Source organism: Lissotriton helveticus, chromosome 3_1 (genome assembly GCF_964261635.1).
Source record: "Lissotriton helveticus chromosome 3_1, aLisHel1.1, whole genome shotgun sequence".
Taxonomy (NCBI): Eukaryota; Metazoa; Chordata; class Amphibia; order Caudata; family Salamandridae; genus Lissotriton; species Lissotriton helveticus.
In genome coordinates this window covers 59,423,011-59,441,765 of record NC_136061.1, presented here as the reverse complement: position 1 = coordinate 59,441,765, position 18,755 = coordinate 59,423,011, and the positions used below count along the sequence as shown (strand labels likewise).

General features: G+C 46.6%; 1 protein-coding gene and 1 long non-coding RNA gene across 10 annotated transcripts in view; one reads left to right on the top strand and one right to left on the bottom strand.

The window, feature by feature from the left end:
• Nucleotides 1–17,863, top strand: part of WNT6 (Wnt family member 6) — a 657,721-nt gene extending 639,858 nt beyond the window's left edge. The window contains exon 4 of the mRNA XM_078679225.1: nucleotides 10,356–17,863. Coding sequence (XP_078535351.1) covers nucleotides 10,356–10,817 — 462 coding nt within the window. The 3' untranslated portion in view covers nucleotides 10,818–17,863. The remainder of the gene's footprint in view (nucleotides 1–10,355) is intronic.
• LOC144822101 (uncharacterized) overlaps nucleotides 1–18,755 on the bottom strand; it is a 1,825,698-nt gene that overhangs the window by 1,632,325 nt on the left and 174,618 nt on the right. The gene's annotated exons all lie outside the window — the stretch shown is intronic.

The following is an 18,755-nucleotide window of genomic DNA, read 5'->3' as shown; positions in this document are numbered from 1 at the left end:
AGGACCGGGTCTTTCTAGATTTAAATATCTACAAATTGCGAGCTGGGCCAACTCGCAGAGTTCGGTCAGGGGTAGATATCAACTGGGAGGAGATAGCAGTTTAGTGGCCTTGATGCTGGATAAACCACCCGCAAGTAAGGAGATTTCAGTGTGGTATAACTTATTATTAGAAGAAGTCGACGGCGAATTTACATTACCAGCAACGCTATGGAACTCCTCTTTTATCGGTCAGGACCTTGAGAATCTGTGGCATGCCTCCTTTAAGATCATGTGGGACATTGTGAAACCGGCTTGGCTCCGCAGGAACCATCTTTTTACCCTACATAGGGCATACTATTCACCACAGCGGCTATCGAAATTTTCAACTGACTCTCATGTGGCGTGTCCTAAGTGCGGCTTGTTGGCAGCCTCCGACATACATATGTTCTTCAAATGTCCGTTGCTGCTCCCCTATTGGAATTCGATTAGTGCACAGCTGACCATATCCTTGGGCTTTCAGATCTCGATCGATGCAACGCTTGCAATTTTTGGAACATCAGCAGAGGTTCGAGGTCCCACGAAAAAACTTCTTTTTTACTGTATATTGTTGGCCAGAAGAGAAATTTGTAGGAAATGGAAGGCCCAGTATCTCCTACATTATTAGACTGGCGTATCTCAGTCCTGCAAACTTCTAAAGTTGATCTAGCAAGATCTGGTAACCCTGATAAACGTAATTTTTGGACCCTTTTGAATTGGGGTTAGTTGGCATCCGATGGTGTTTTTTTTTTTTTTTTTTTTTTTTTCCCCCACTGTCCGATGATTAAGCTGCTTGGTCTGTTCCTTCTCCTCAATATACCCAGAAACACGGTCTCCCCACTTGTAAAGGGTATTGAAGCAACAGCTCCCTCTTATGGTCATCAAACTGTGGCGCTTCATGGTAGAGTCTGAATATACTGTGTGTCCACACTGACTTTGTTGGTTGCCGACACTTCCAGTTTATCTGTGACAGGGTATTCTTCTCTCCTAGTGCTTCTATGCGATATACCAAGGGCAAAATGAGGACAAAAAAAACCACACATAGACAAACAGGGTGTGGGATTGCGTACTCCAGGGGTTCCCAACATAGGGTGTCCTCCCCCCCATGGGATTTGAGATGGCATTTCAGGAGGTGCAACATTTCAGGCACTGAGTTAAAAGTTTAAAAGTTAATTTTTTTATTTCAATTGGTTCACCCGCAGTACCATATGTGGTTCAATCTGTGGTTCAAAAAATAAAAATATGACTATTCATTAGGGCTCGCGCCCTGCGTTGCACTGCGCAGCAGTGCTCGAGCAGCGAGAGTCCTTTTGACCGGGTTTCAGAAATGAAGTCTAGAATTGCACATGCTCATGCATGTGTTTTTTGACAGCTCGTATGTGAATGGGCTTTCAGTGCTTGTATTTTGGTAACAGAGCATGCAATAGGCCAAGCGCGGGCGCATACACCGCCCACGGCCTATTGGTGTCTGTTACGAGCACCAAAGCCCATATGTTTTCAATTATCGTACCCAGACACGGGCGCGATAATTGAAGACATATGGCTCGCAGGGGCGCGCGCACCACTCGCGGGCGTTTTTTTCTCGCGCCGCTTGCGAGCACCAATGCATTCCATTATCGTGCGCTTCTCAATAAACTCAGAGTTCCTACCCCCACCTCTGGTTTTTCTATCCTTTATGCTATTTGTAACTTTACTTTTCCTATGATAAATCTAGGTTCAAAGCAGGAGATTGTGAACGAGAATGAAAAAAAAGCTACTTGTTTTACATTGGCGAAAATAAGAGACAGCGGCCTCGTGAGAGTAAACGTTTTTATGACAGATGTGTGGCCAACTGTGCTTCAAAGTCTGCTTTGCTTGGTTACTTGCTTGCAAGTATTCAGCACGCACTGCCTCTTTAAGGAGCGCGAGACGTCCGAGGCCTTTGGCACGCGCACCTGCGAGTCTTTAAAGCGGCCTGCGGGAGGGTCCGTTTGTCTCGAGTTGCTCTCCAGGCCCCAAATCATGGAAGTGGCCAGAACCGTGCTATGCTGCGTCTCCTTACCTGCCTGCCTCCTGCTGCCCCCGGGCCTGTGCTCGCCCAGTAGCCCGACGACGGAGCCCAACGCCCTGCACGAGCAGGGCTACAGCATCCTGCCCCCGCTCATCCAGGTCCTCTCGGACAGGCCCGGCTGGAGGAACAAGGCGTCCTAGCCGAGGCTGCCCCGGTCCAATGCCCGGGGCCGGCGCTACATGAATCGGCTCTACAAGACGTCGACCACCTGCGAGGGCATCCCCCAGAAGCACACGAGCCACTAGTTCAACACCGTGCGGCTCTTCACCCCACATGCCGAGAGCCACCCGGTCGAGGCCAGAGAAGCGCAAAGTCCGTTTTTTCAGCTGTGCTGTCTGTCTTACTTAAGTAATCAATGACCCTAATGCCCCACAGCGTCAGGAAACTTTGCATCCCTGCCACACTGACACACTCGGCCAGCCCTAGCTTTTTAACTAACCACACTTTGCATGTTTGGATTTAGAGTCTTGCACATGTGATAAAAAATTGAAACTACAAGTTTTCTGAATGCATAATATGGACTTGTTGTGCCACAAATGAAAGGTGGCCTTTTGATAGGTATAATTATTCCTTAATGTCTGTTTCTTTAGCTCACTAAATGCATTCTGGGACCTGTGGTTTTAGTTCAGTTGGCCACATGAATATGTATTATGATGCATGCTTCGTTGTCACTGGACACCTAGGACCACATACTGGGCTTTAGTTCCTAGACGATTGCACTCTAGTCCTTTCGAAAGCGTTTGATGACTTGAAGTCGACCAAGACTACAATTTCCTGAATGCATTTGAAAGCCAGGAAAGCATACCTATTGTTCAGTCTTCCCAGATCTTGTGGTGTTAAAGAGACCATGGCAATAAGATAATAGGCTTGGTCTGTCCTTTTTACAGGGCTTTGTATTCCTGAAGATGTATCTTTTTTGTTGTGAAGACATAGCGCTCCTCAGATATATTGATGTGCATCTTGTGTGGGCAGATGGTGCTCTGGTATCTAATGTCTGCACTGCTCCACCATGGCAAGACTTTCCATACATAAAGAATGAGCTTTTGCATGTCCCTAAATATTGACATTTACAGCTGCGTGATGGCATTTGCCCCCTGAGTGCAGTGTGCAAGTTGAAGCTAAAAACAATGTGTGCGAAATACCTCAAAATCATCGTACTAAAGTTGTGACGAACTAATCTCTAGTTTTTTGTTTTTTTTTAGTAATATTCTCGCATTTATATTGCGTTCTTTTATAAACGGGTGGCTATTGTGTTCCAGGTTACCTTTGAGACGACAGTTCAAGAACGTTGTCAAAGCATATAACATGCAAACCTCCCTGTCCCATTACTGTCTGTTGTGGCCCATCATTTCACTCCTTCTGCACGGAACCCGTTCTTTCTCGTTAGCCAGTCCGGTATCGCTAATAACTGCCCACAGCCCTTCTAGAACATTAATTTGTTTGGTACCTGCTCGGGTTTTGAGATCTCGTGACATCATTCACTGGACGGGCTGTTTTTAAAACACGTCACGCACCCTTCATGGCTGGGCATCCGGTCACGTAGGCATTTCCGCTGTGTTGGGCAGGCGGGAAGCTGCTTTCAGGGTCAGATGGGATACAGTCATTCATCCTTACACAATCAATCAATCAATCAATCAATCACAGGCATTTATATAGCGCACTACTTACCCGGAGGGTCTCAAGGCGCTAGGAGGGGGGGGGGGGTGCTGCTACTGCTCGAATAGCCAGGTCTTGAGCTTCTTCCTGAAGGAGAGGTGGTCTTGGGTCAGGCGCAGGTCGGTCGGTAGGGAGTTCCAGGTCTTGGCGGCCAGGTAGGAGAAGGACCTTCCTCCCGTTGTCGTTCTTCGGATGCGGGGGACGGCGGCGAGGGCGTGTTTGGCTGATCGGAGGTGTCGTTTGGGAGCGTAGAAGTTGATGCGGTTGTTGAGGTAGCTGGGGCCTTGATCGTGTAGGGCTTTGTGTGCGTGGGTGAGGAGGCGGATGGTGATTCTTTTGTTGACGGGGAGCCAATGCAGGTCTCTCAGATGTCCGGAGATGTGGCTGTGTCGTGGGATGTCGAGGATGAGTCTGGCTGAGGCGTTCTGGATCCGCTGGAGTCTCTTCTGGAGCTTGGCGGTGGTTCCGGCGTAGAGGGCGTTGCCCCAGCAAGATCAGATTCTAGCAGCAGCCCTTTGGCGCGTGCTACCGTGGTTGCTCTATTTTCAGGTGGAGCAGCACTCTTTTCCAAGTAGCTTCTTCTAAGCTGTAAAAGCCTGCAGCCTGCCATGTGCTGCTACTCTGTATGTGCATGCCAGGTTTATGCCAAGCTGACCTACGCAATAGCAGGAGGCTGACAGGAAGGCCTGCTACACCGACTCAGAGGAGTACACACAAGTACCACGGGGCAAAAAGGAAACTCAGATTTTCTCTCTCTGTAGCAAAACCCCAACCAGCTGACACTGCAGCCAGTCTTGGGTGACTAGCCACTTGTGTTCAAAGTCTCTGCAGCGCCATCCCACAGCCCCTGGAAGTGTCACAGCCAACGGGCCTGAGCGCCAAAGGGCTAGTTTAAATTGGTGCGGACACTGTAGCTTATTCAACAAAGAAGTGTGCGGAAAAAGTAGAACAGATTGTGGCCAACAGGCCTATTGGTTTTGGCAGTGCTTGTTTTATTACACGAGACTGGCATAATATTCATTGTGTCCCCATTTCCTTTATTTTAGCTGGAGTCTGGAATGCTGAGTGAAGGGGGTGTATCAGAATGTTGTGTGGTCTGGCCTGGAGGCTAGTAAGAGTGTTAGATTTAGGGAAGATCAATCCGACTGGACCTACCTTTGATGTGATCTGAGGGCCTTAAATGGAATAAGGAACATAACCTCCTATTTGAGTCGCACCAGGCTCTTATGAAGTCCCAGCCTTCTCACTACATCAGCTATTTCAGATTACCTTTGAAGGTAGAGTCCATAGAATGGCCTTACTTTAATGCTCTTTGGTACACAGAGAATTGAGGGACCTTTGTAGTGTGAGAGACTGCTGTCAATTCTAGCTTGTTGATGTGATACTGTTGCTCTTATGGAAGACCTTTAATTTGGGAATCCAAAACCATAGTTACGGTGGCTTCTTCCTTTGATGGTTGCTGGAATTACATATTTAATCATGTTGTCATTTAACACTGCCATTCGAGGGACGGCACGGGTACTTGGCTCATGAATATCCTGTCCCACTGATAACCTTGGACCACATCCTCCCCTCCCCGGTCTCATGAGTAATTTTAGTGTCTGATACCAAGAAATACACACTGTTGGAAGCTAAAAGAGATGAGTCTTGTCTGACAATTGGATGATACTGCCTGTAGGAGGTTATTCTTGTGCTATCCTGCGAAGGAGACACTACATAGTGTCCCTAACAAGATTTAAGTTTCGATTGTATTGACAGTTATTTCCTTTGACATGCAGTCCTAGATCACGTAAAAGCTGTTATTGCATTTGTAAGTCCTGAATGACCTTTCGCTGAGTGTTTTGAGAAGTCAACTGTCAATAAATGTCAGTTATCACTTTGCGGTGGAAAAAAAAGCAAGTACCACTTCCATGCATTATTGCAGGTCCCGATGGCATTTGTTAACGTTAGAGCTGTTGTCATTGTAAATGACAATGCCCTTTATTTATCTGTTTTCATAAAAAACTATATAAAAGGCATTATCATTTACAATGCTGATATCTTAAACTCTCATAAATGCGAGCCCTAATGCATTGCAAAGGCTTGTTAAGGTCTAGCGTACACTGTGCAGCAGTGTTCGCGCAGCCAGAGTCCTTTTCTCGGGTTTTGAAAATGGACCTAGCAAATGACAGCGCTCATGCGTGTTAATTTTCAATGGTCCATTTTGATTGAGCTTTGCGTGCGTGTCGTTTTTTTTAACAGAACACGCAATAGGCCATGGGCGGTCGCGCAGCTCTGCCCATGGCCTATTGGTGTCTGTTACACGCACCAAAGCCCATATGTTTTTAATTATCGTGCCCGACACGGGCGCGATAATTGAAAACATATGCTTCGCAGTGGTGCGCACGCGCGCACCACTTGCGGGCGTTTTTTTTTTTTTACACAGGCAGCCTGGCTCTGGTTACAGAGAGGCGGCCCGATGTGTGCACATATTTAAATCAGCCTGCTTCGTTACGTGTTGCCATGGCGACCAGGGCCTTGCCGAAGCTGAAACCATCACACAGCCAGCATAGCTGGCCGCCCATGGGACTCCCACTAGGAAACAACTGAAGCCCTCCATGGAAAGGTAAGTAGGTTTCACTCTGCAACATGTTTAGAGTTCCTCACACTGCAGTAGCGTGAAAATGGGCAAGTGTTAGTAAAGGTTTTACCACTAGATATATACAGTATTTGCATATATAGTCGGTATACAACGGCTTACTACAGCACCTCGAGAATAGTAAATCACATAGAATTACATTTAAAAAAAAGCTTGATGTATGTTCTGTAGAACACATCTTCCCGAAGAGTCGTGAGGCTGGGAGACTGATATAACGAAATGAGCAACACTTCCGAGTGTCGCCTATATAATATTTTTGTTTATAGAGCTTGCTCACTCAGTCGTGCGCTTCATAGCGCTGTGAATGACTCCAGCTCACTTACAGCAAATTTGGACTCCATCCTGTACAGATCTGATCTGGTCTAAATATCTGCAGTAGATTTCTCACACCAGAGGATTCTCTTTCAGCACTGTGTTATTATAATAACCATGCTGAAACCCTTATTTTTAGCGCCTTTTGAATCTCGGAAACCCTCTTTCCTGACTTCGACGTCCTACGGGAACCTTAAAGTGAAAATAATAATTTGACATGGGACACGGAGTGGGTGCCGATTTCTGCCGTGTCCCTACCCTCCCTGCACCCTCATACCCAGCAACTCCAACATACAGGAATTCAGCCCCTGCCTCCCTCGAAGACAGAATGCGACGCCCTCGACCATTTAGCACGTCCCGATCTAGCTTCAAGGAGCTGCATCCGCTTCTTGGACCCGAAGGCGCTCGACTGTTAGTGTGACACTGAATTGCAGGACCCGCATGTACTGGGTACAAGAGAATGTGGGGCACACTTGCTGCTGCTGTTTGTGTGGGTTGCCAGTTTTGAACGAGCACAAGGAGAGAGTTGAAAAATGCCAAGGCTGCCAAAGACTGCTTTACATTGCCCCCGAAAGCTCGTGAGAAAAATGTCACATTTTTTCCGAACATTTATTGCAAAGCTGGTATTAGCTGGTCTCGCCTTTAGTACTAGACCACACATCGTCTGATCTTGGGCACGAGCCGTATTTCACCTTACCTAAAATTGCAGCGTATGCACTGGAAATGCACCGGTCCCCTGGTAGGTGGAAGGGAGTACAACCGCCATCAACGCCTCTCGGGGGGTTTATTGTACCGAGAGTAGAGCTAAGAACACCGCAGCCTCGTCTCTGGAGGCGGAAGGGGCAGCGCCAGATCCACCCCCTCACTGGCATACTGGGAGGACCTGGCACTGCTCCTGATGTTCAGCCGCTTGTGCTTGGCCAGGGTAAGCCTCACTCGCTGTACCATGCACACCCTGCAGGCACCGCCAGCCATCACCCACGTGTACCCCCACACGAAACCTCACCCACTGTACCCCAAACCATGCACAGGCCACCCGCGGCCATTCAGTGCCACTCTGGCAGTGCTCTTGGCACAAGGGCTGATGGCCAGGCTCGCCACTCGCTGACCTTCATACAACATGCCCCGCCCAGACTTAGCCCTCAGTCCCACTCTAGGGTTATCCTGCACACCCGCTGATGCTTAGGCACACGTGCCCCTCTGAAACCCCATGCGAAGCCCCCCTCCCCGTGCCGGCCAGTCCCATTATCCCCCACCGAAGGGGTGGGTGGGGTCTCTAGCCGAAAATACGTGTTTCCAATCCCTGTTGGACGTTCTCTCTGGTAGATTATTACAAATAAACAATCTGTACACACTACGAGCTTATTTCTCGCCCCTTCCCATATAAGACAATACAGACAGACAGGCCTCTGTCCATGATTGTCTTAAGTCTCATGTGTTTCAGTACTCCAACCCCCACCCCCATTCCAATGATCTCCCGGAGTGGGAAATTGTGGATCCTAACAATAACCGCACGACCTACACATTTAGAACAATTGTGCAGTGACTTGGGAGAGGACTCGCTTAGCACAACGCAGTGAACCCAATGACTTCTAGGTGCTTTTAAACCCAACGAACAAACCTTACACATAGAGTTTCATGCGGCAGGCCCCAAAATGCATACAACCCCTTCCATTTTTTATGTTGTTCAATGGAACTTTGACACAGTGACGGGGTGAGTTGCTGAGTATCACACAGTTTTGGTTAGGATGGGATGCCGGGATTAGAACATATATATTTGCAATAAACTCATTTACATGAAACAGGGGCTACTCTGTGTTGCAGGTTCCCTCTTTTTTTTAACCTACTAAACTGGACTTCAACGAGAAGACGTACATAGTTTAAAAAGACAACAGCGCATATCTCAACTGGGCACGAACAAGGCTTGGTTGACATCAGACGGTAGTCGGAGAATAAATGAACGAGCGAAGGCAACGGATAATAATTGGAAATAATGAATCGTGAACTCGCAGAGGTGGATAAATGGATCGGGTGGGTGGAGAGAATCAGCCGGGCAGGTTTTAGGGTCAGTCCTCGGTGAGAAGAGCACGGATAGCGCCTGGGCAGATGATGCGGGTGTTACATTAGCCTCGGGGCGCTCCCTTCTCCCGGAAACTCTCGGCCTCGTTAGTCGTGAACCCCCTCCCAGAGCCGGTCCCGTCAGCTCCCTCACTGGCTCTGAATTACAACCGGGCTGGGCAGGAACACACACCCATTACCTGTGCACTAGCACCTCACGGGCGCACGCACACGGGTGTGTGTGTGGTGGGAGGAGGCTGAGAGGACCGCTGGCCCCATGTCACAGACTGGCAAGGAGGTGCGGGGTGGACAGGAACACACACCCATTACCTGTGCACTAGCACCTCATGGGTGCACGCACACCGGTGTGCGTGTGTGTAGGGGGGATGGGGGTGGGGCTGAAAGGACCGCTGCCCTATGGTCACAGACTGGTGGGAGCTGCAGGACACAGGTGAGGGCAGGGAGGTGCCACACAACCACACACGCACACACACAACCGCACACACAACTACAGGCACACACAAAACCACACACATAACCACAAACACAACACACACAAACACAACACACACAACCACACACATAAACACAACACACACACAACCACACACACACAACCATACACACAACCACAACCACACACACAACTCACATACAACCACACACAACCACACACAGAATCACACCGTCAGTGCGCGCTTTCACCAGGCACACACACACACACACACCACCAGCCGTCAGTGCACACATTCATCAGACACACACCACCAGCCATCAGTGCATGCTTTCACCAGGCACACACACCACCAGCCGTCAGTGCACGCTTCCACCAGGCACACACACCACAAGCCGGCAGTGCACACTTCCACCAGGCACACATACCACCAGCCATCAGTGCACAATTTCTACAGACACACGCACACCACCAGCCATCAGTGCACACATCAACTGTTAACGCATCCACAATTAACTATTGTAGCAATAGCAGTATGGCGCACTTTACTTTTAAACGTATTCATCTAAAGCGCAGCATGCCACCATTGCTACAAAAATAAATACACATTTTTTTGGCCTACAATTTATAGAATTTTGTTGCAGTTGGTGTTGCAATATTAAGCAATGCCAATTGCTCAAACTTAATTAACCCGAGACCTATTGCATTGTAAATGCTTGTTTAAAATGTACTATTAATTTTGTAGGGGGTGCAGACGTTAATCAAACATTTTCTAGGGGTGCGGGGCATAGCTAAAGGTTGGGAACCCCTGGCATGCACACACACACACACATGTGCGCCTCAGCAGCATTCTGCACGCTAAGCACTCACACAATGATTCCTAAGCTTAGAAGCGGGCCTGATAAAAAATGTTTGATTGGCCGAGGAGACCTGTCCGGTCCCATCCTTGATCGCTCAGGCATTTTATAATTAAAGACCTGGGGCAGACAGGATCCTTACATTAATCATGAATTAATTAGCAACAAACCCCAGATTTGAGAGCAGGGCTTCTTGGCGAGAAGCATTCCTGAAATAGTGGGACTTGCCTTGAGGGGACACCTATAAATTCCTTTTGAGAAGCGTGTGTTTTATCTCGTCAGCTGATCTCCTCTCCCCTCTCTCCCTGTCTGCAGGCCGTGAAGAACCACATGAGGACGGAGTGCAAGTGCCACGGCCTCTCGGGGTCCTGCACACTCCGCACCTGCTGGAAGAAGATGCCCCACTTCCGGGAGGTCGGCGACCGGCTGCTGGAGAAGTTCAACGGGGCCTTCAAGGTCATGGCCGGAAATGACGGCAAGTCCGTGGTGCCGGTGGGCCACAACATCAAGCCACCTGACAAGCGGGACCTTATCTACTCGGCCGAATCCCCTGACTTCTGCTCGGCCAACCGGAAGACGGGAGCCCCCGGCACGAGGGGGCGAGTGTGCAACAGCACCGCCATGGACATGGGCGGGTGCGACCTGCTCTGCTGTGGCCGGGGCTACCGGGAGGAGACAGTTGTGCTGGAGGAGAACTGCCTGTGCCGGTTCTACTGGTGCTGTGTGGTGCAGTGTAAGAAATGCGTCACCAGGAGAGAGGTCAGTGTGTGCTTGTAAGGACAGGGACCCATAATGGACATGGTTATCAGCCAAAGAACCCTGGTGGGGCTGGGAAGCCTTGAGACCCTGCCCCACTGGAGCACTGCATTGTTATCCCCAGAGCCGCAGCCTAGCACTTGTACCAGAACCTGTAAGACGGCGGAAGCCAGGAAAGGGATGAGTGGAACGTCACTTCTAGTGACATCTGCGAAGGATAAGACAAAGCACAGAGAAGATGTATCTACACCTCCAATCGGAGAGACAGAGGACTGAGTGTGGATGAGTGAGGCTCCACACTCTGGCAAAATTAGGCACAGATTATGAACTTCTTTAACGTGTGTCGTGACTGCAGAAGGTTGGTCCAGACCTTCACTTTCCAATGATCTGATGTGGGCTTGCTTCATAAAAAGTAAGCCTTCATCTTCTGACAGCATGCATTGGGAAAGCTAGGGAACGTTGCAGGACACATTCCAGCGTGCCAGTAAGCGGTCAGTGGTGCAGGATGAGGGTGGAAAAAAGAACTGGCATGGGATCTGTGTTGTCACAGAGTACCATGATAGATTTGCCTTCAGAGGTTCGTTCTTTTGGGACGGATGGCGATAAGGGTGGCTTTCATGTGGCTTTTGATTGAGTAAACTGTACATTAAGTCTTTACCCCTGAGCAGCATGGCCAAGAAGCATGCAGAAGGCCTGAGTTGGATCATGAATGAGAGAAGACGCTACGTCCAGTCACAGGTGTTCCATCAGCCTACAGGAGTATTGGCTGGTCTGCATGTTCGGTGGCATTGAAAGGTCAGACATGAAGATATAACTGCAGTGGCATGGGAGGGGTTAGGCACGAGGAACAGTAAATAGAGTATTTTGCAGCGATAAAGAGTGGAGCAAAGATGAGATGGTGGGCTGAATACAGAGACGAGGCACATCAATATGCCTTAACCTCCGGGGATGTGGAAGGCCATAGATAGTAAATACAACAGATCTTCACCCTTAAGGATACGTTTTTGATAGGAGAGGGAAAAGAGATAGCGACTTGCAGTTCTATGTCATTATATCGAGATTGACAATACAAAATACCATATCCCCTACACTGTCAAGGAAAGAATATATTTACTATTCTTAACTCCACAACTACTTACCATGATGCAGCGGGAGGAGATCTTGTGAATGCAATATTTTTGTCATGTGGTACACCACACGCGAAACAATGAGGTTATACTTTCTTCCAGTGGCGGACGGCTATTATACCAGGAAGGGGGTCAAAAGGGACATCCAGGCATACATAATTACACACTCACTCACCCATCCATTCACACATGTGCACACACACATCCTTTCACAACACTCACTCCCAAATATTCATGCATGCACGCACGTGCGCATTAAACATTAAAAAGAATCACACTTACCTGTGCAGCTCTGTCTTGGCAGTCCTAGGAGGGTTGGGACTACTGCCTTCTCTCAATGGCTGACTAAAGGGAGGCAGCAGTCCCTACCTAATCACAGAGTGGGATGGGTCACTGAGAATTGTTGACCCGACCCCACTCTCTGACAAGTTATCAGTGATTGACACTCGGCCCTGGAAACCTCAGGGCTTAAAACTGAAGCGCCCCAATCCAAGGCAATCAGGTGCTTTGGCAGGCAAAAGAGATCATGCCCACAGGAGCTGTGACATCCTCAGCACGCCAAAATTCAGCCCATTTAGTGCATTTAGCCAAAGGCACGCCTAAGGCAAGCCCGTCTGCGGCCTTCCGCACCCGAACGGGCCCAGGTGCCAAAAATCCTGGTCCGTTAATGCCAAACCAAATACCATCTGACACCTACTCAAGAGGTATGCTTTTGGACCTGGGGGATACACAGAAACCCAGCATGCACTGTGTAAATCATCTCTTAATGAGCTTGAAGGTCATTATCTTGCTGTCATTACAAATGGGGCTGCCAAGTTACATATGCCCAGCATACAGAGAAAGATACCAACTCTAACTGCCTACCCCCGGCCTGTATTTACTTTATTCTAGATCAATACCCAAACACTGTATTGAGATCTGGGAAACCTTAGATGATCTAAAACCAGATCTAGCATTTATCACCGAAACATGGCTAGACGACAACAACACCCTCAACATTGCCTTAGCTCTTCCAACAGGTTACAAATTATTAAAACGAGATAGAAAGGGGAAGAAGGGTGGGGGCATCGCCATTTTATTTAAAGAACACCATACCTGTATTCCTGAGGCAGTTACCCAGACAGGCACTCATGAGATTCTAGCTTTCTCGGTGCTCAAAGGACATTACAAACTATTCGGAGGGGCTGTTATCTACAACCCTACTGGCCATCATGCTGACTTCAGTGTGAACTTGCTATCTCAACTTCTCCCTCTCTGCTTAAAACAGAAACAGTTTGTAGTTATTGGTGACTTCAACATCCACTGTGAAAACTCCACCAATCCGGGGGCCAAACATCTGTAAAACGATATGTCAATAATACAACTAGTTCAGTGGATCAAAGGACCAACCCACACGGCTGGATACACACTGGATCTACTGTTCTCTAACATTGAGACCATCAATGTCCGTGACAATAAATCACTGCCTTGGACTGACCACTTCCTAATCTCCTTCTCTTTCAGCCTACCAGTTAAACCACTCCAGGAAAAAACTGAGTTTTAGTCAGGGAAAAGAGCTTGGAACCGAGTCACCCTTGACTTGTTTGCCTCATATTTCTCCCAATATAACCCTGATACGTCTTACACTAATTCGGTTCAAGCAGAAGCTGAGCATCTGCAAAAAGAAATTGAGAAAGCTCTTGATCAGTGCACCCCTAAATTAGACAGTAAATTTAACAATAAAGAGCAATCTGAAAAGTGGTTCTCGTTAGAACTACAACTAATGAAAAGAAAATGTAGAACCCAGGAGCATAAATGGAGACTGTCAAGGGAGAGCAAGGACAGACAGAGCTACCTAGTCAAACTGAAAAGCTATCACTGTGCCCTAAAAAATGCAAAGAAAAACTACTATACAAAAAGGATCGAAGACAATGGCAGTTCATCCAAAGAACTCTATAAAGTAATTCGAGAACTCTGCAAACCAACTTGCTTGTCTCAAACTATAGCACCTACAATAGATACTTAAAACTTCTTCACTGATAAAGTGACCAAAATGTATGCATCCTTTAACAAACAGCCTGAGGGATATAGACTGGGAAACCATGCCGTCCCATCCCCTGGCTCAGGTCCATCTGGCCACTCTGGTCCCCCTCTCAGAAGAGCCGGTAGCAAAAGCTATGATTGAGGTTAAGGCAGGATTGCCACTCGATCCTTGCCCACACTGCATCATCTATGGATTAGTGTCAGTCTTATGCCCCCATGTCACCAAAATCCTTAATAAATCTTTAGAGCTAGCTTCCTTCCCAACCATATGGAAGGAAACCGTGGTCTTTCCTGTATTAAAAAAAAACAGGCCTAGAAATGTACGAGCCAGCAAATTACGGACCGATCTCGCAGACTTATCTATCTAAAGTCTCGGGGAGATTGGTTAATAGACAACTCACCACTTTTCTTGAAACCAATAACCTCCTAGACCCCTCCCAGACTGGTTTTAAAGGCAACACCAGCACTGAGGCCACATTACTTGCTGTATCCGATAACATCAGATCCCTAGTGGATCAAGGCAGAGCCGTAGCACTGATCCTTTTGGACCTTACTGCGGCTTTTGACACTGTATCTCATAACAACCTACTACGAATTCTCCACAAGTAAGGATTACATTCAAAAGCCCTCCCATGGTTCGCATCCTTTCTGAAAACAGAACCCAAAGAATTCAAATGGGCCCTTGCTCCTCAAATCCAAAAAGTATCAAACATGGAGTCCCACAGGGAACCTCGCTAAGCCCCACTCTTTTTAATGCGTATGTCTCTTTCCTAATGGAATAAATACCACTATTTGTAAAGCGCACAGCTACCTCCAAAGTGGTGTACAGCGCTGGGGGCCTTCTGGAAGATTAAGCCCAGAGTCACATGGTGCTGGGCTAACCTGCCACTGGCACCGGGGATCGAACAGTGAACCCCATAGTCCTAAGTCAGGCACCCTGGCCGCTGCGCCACACCTCTGGCAGCCATTAGTAGAAAATGGGCTTTGACATCTGCTCATATGCCGACGACATGCAATTATTGATCCCTCTGGATAACTGGCGTGCTAACACTGACCTAATCAACTGCCTCACCGAAATCGCAACTTGATGACAGATCACTGCCTAAAGCTAAATGCTGGAAAATCCGAGATTTTGCTCTTCGAGAGTGCACACTCAATTTGGGACAGCAGCTGTTGGCCCCAAGCATTGGGAACTGCCCCTGAACCCAAGTACGTTGTTAAAAATCTGGGCATCCTATTCGATAATGCTCTATCCATGCAGGACCAAGTGCATGCGTTATGTGGAAAAAGTTTCGCTATATTGAAACTTTTCTGCAGACTTTTTCTTTGGATTCCGCTGAACTGCAGAAAAATGGTCACTCAAGCCCTTTTTCTGAGCAGACTGGACTACAGGAATGCACTTTACATGGGCATGTCCGAATACCTCTTTTCTCGCCTTCAAGTAGTCCAAAACGCAGCCGCTAGACTGATCTGTGACAAAAGCAGATACAGCTCAGCATCTGACAGCATGAAGGAACTATACTGGTTGCCAGTGCGCCAAAGAGCCAAATTCAATCTCCACTGCCATGCTCACAGGACCTTCCATAAGAAAGGCCCACACATTTTGCAAGACAAAATGTCATTTCACGTTCCGTTACATAACCTGAGATCGAACCATCAGGCCCAAGCAAAGATCAAACGTACCACCAGACTCCGGATGGAAGATTGCTGCTTCTCTAAGTTAGCTGCTGTTCTGTTGAACGATCTCCCACTTGACCTACGACTGACAGACGACTATCTGCTTTTTAGAAAGAAGCTAAACACCTTCCTGTTCCCTAGATACTAAGTTGATTAGTCATTAATTAAGAATACCCTGCTCCGCAATAAAATACCCTTTTTTTCCTTGCACCGCACTGTATGATATCCTAGCGCCGTGATGTCCTTCGGGATGAATGTTACGCTCTACAAATATAAGTACAAATACAAATGCATGTCAAGCTCCTGCCTGCCTTACCTGAAAAATGATGGTCAGGCTGATCTTTGCTCAGCCTGACAGGCACTCTACTTGTTGCACTGAAGGTGCCTTCTTCAGCTACAGAGACATGTGGTGTGTATAACATGATCGAATCACCAAGTCTTGAGCCTCCCTGACCTGTAGCGGTAGGGTGAGTCGATATGAGAAAAGAGACAGGTGTCTGCATCCAGAGATCTGGTCAGAAACAGATATGTGGATAAATTAGTGGTCTTCACCTCCAGTGAGGTGGATGGGGGAGGCAAGATAAATAAAAACTGTTGTTCACATTCAGTTAAGGGGTTCTTTAATAGATGGATCATACAGCAGGTGTTAAATTCAATTCCAGGAATAGGCATTTGTTTATTTCCAGTTGAGCGAGGACAATGAGCAGGGGCTCATGCTCTTTGACAAGAGTTGGGCAAGAGATGTAGACTATTCATGGACGGGACAAAAGATGATGACTCCATTGACATGGCTTGTGCCTATTGTGTGGAGTAGTTAATGGTATGGCTGGACTCCAGTAGAGATGGAGAGTGGGGGGTGTCTGATGCTTGAAAAACATGGCACGGATTAGAGACAGGAGACATCTCCGAGTTTACCACTAGAGATGTGAGCTACTTCACATATAGCAACAGAAACCGGCATCCTTTCAGTTGCATTTGTTGGTGATAACTGAGAACAAATGATCCATCACACACCCTCAAGGTGCACATCACAAAGAGAAGGGAACGACAGACCATCCCATCACAGCAACAATATACACTGTGTGTTGGACTGGATCTAGTTTAGGCAAAGGACATGTTGTTTGAGAGGCTTATCGTTGTGGAAACGTTTTTGTAAATTAAGAAACAACCTCACAGCCCTGACTCTTGATACATTGGTTGAATTATATATTTTCATCACCATCATGTTACATATAATACAGAGACTATGTAGAACATAGGTCGTCAATTAGCAGACCAGCTACAAATAAGTTCTCAAAAGACAAGAAAAATCTTATTAAATGATAAGCATCTTTATATCTGTGACAATTAAAACCTGTCAAACAAACGGCGTAATCCCTGAATGTCTTTCTGTTTGTTATTGACACAATGTGCCTTGCAAAGCCAAGCAAACCAACACAGCATGGTTTAAAATAAATATAGCGAAATAATCCCAGCGAGGGAGTTAAATCACATTGTAAGAACACACGGTTTCAGCCCATGAGATTCACTTTTAAGGGCTTTGTCAAGTGTTTGTATTTTACAAAAGCATTGGCAATTAGTATGTATTCCTATTTGTTATTGACACAATTTTCCTTACGACCCAACACAGCATGGATTTTAATACATATTTAAAACAATCCCAATGGAAGAGTTAAATCGGACTATAAGAACAGAAGGTTCGGCCCATGAGATCCACTTTTAAGGGCTTTGTCAGGTGTTAGTTATTTTGGACACACATTTGCGATAAGGAAAACAATACTTAGATGGATAATTATGATTCCTTAGAATGGCATTACAATTCTTATGAGAAACGGCAGTCATTGTTACATTGCTAATAAATTACCTGTGGTCGTTGTATAGTATTTGTTTTATTTAAGAGGGCTGTATATGTACGCCCCCCTCTGTGTTTATTTTCATTAATGTAAGATAACTGATGAAAGGTTACATGCCCTTGCACCAAATCACCTGAAAACTAAAAATGTCTGAAGATGGTTGAAGGAGGTGGAGCACAGAATGAAGGAGAATGAAAAATGATGGACTGATGACGATTCTGTCATCCCAACTGGATTGTTATCGCGACAGACCCGTACAGATCACAATGCCGTGACTAAGGATGCACTCTCTGCCAAGTTGTGTCACTTTGCAGTTGGACCAGATCAAAATTATTGTGTGTGCTGTTCTTTTTTTTTTTTTACTAATAAAGATATTTAAACATTTATGAAACAATGTTTAATCACAGCATAACTTTGCTAAAGTCCAGACACCAGTCACTGTAAAAGAGGGGTGGGGGTGTTGCATCAGAACTGTATGGCCTCAGCGTTTCTTTAGTTTATCAAAAACAATAGTTTAATATTTGAATCATATGAGTCAATACCGACAAACATATGAGGGAAGATTTTACATGCAAATGGGTGATCATTTGAGGTTAGGCAGGTGTTGTAAAGCTATTACATAAACCTCCGAATGTTGTGACAACAAAGCCAGTGTGGCTTCTATGTACGTGTCTGTATAGCTGTATTTTATTCATCATCAACATCTCCTTTGCTTCTCCACAAATAACACTTGGGCCAAAATGTTAACATATTCCGGTCACACGTCCCAACATCCCATAAAGGAAAGAATTACGCAATGTAGAGAGAATCTGGAGGAGAAAAAAAGATGAAGAATCCTATGAACAATATAGGAAGTTGTTTCGTACCTATAAAAAATATATACAGGACTCTAAAGCTACATTCTATGAAAATCGTATTAATGAGGCGGACAATGTCCAGAAAGAAACTTTCAAAATACTCGCAGAACTAAGTAAGAGAGCCCAAGGTACGGATACCACAATTAGCTGTGACACCTTTCTGAAATATTTTTTGGACAAGGTTGACACTATTCTAAAGGAGATAAAAAACACTGTCACTGACCCTATGGAACCACAAGTTGCTCAAATTCCGGTCGGAATTCACATGTCTAATTTCCCCCTGATGGACTCATTAGGTCTTGAAACATTGATGAGGAAAACAAAGTCAGGCTCCCCAGCGGACCCATGCCCTCCAAGTGTGTTTCGCCTAGCTCGCCTTAGCCTAGAGGATCACATCTTGTCCATGTTGAACAAGTCATTAGA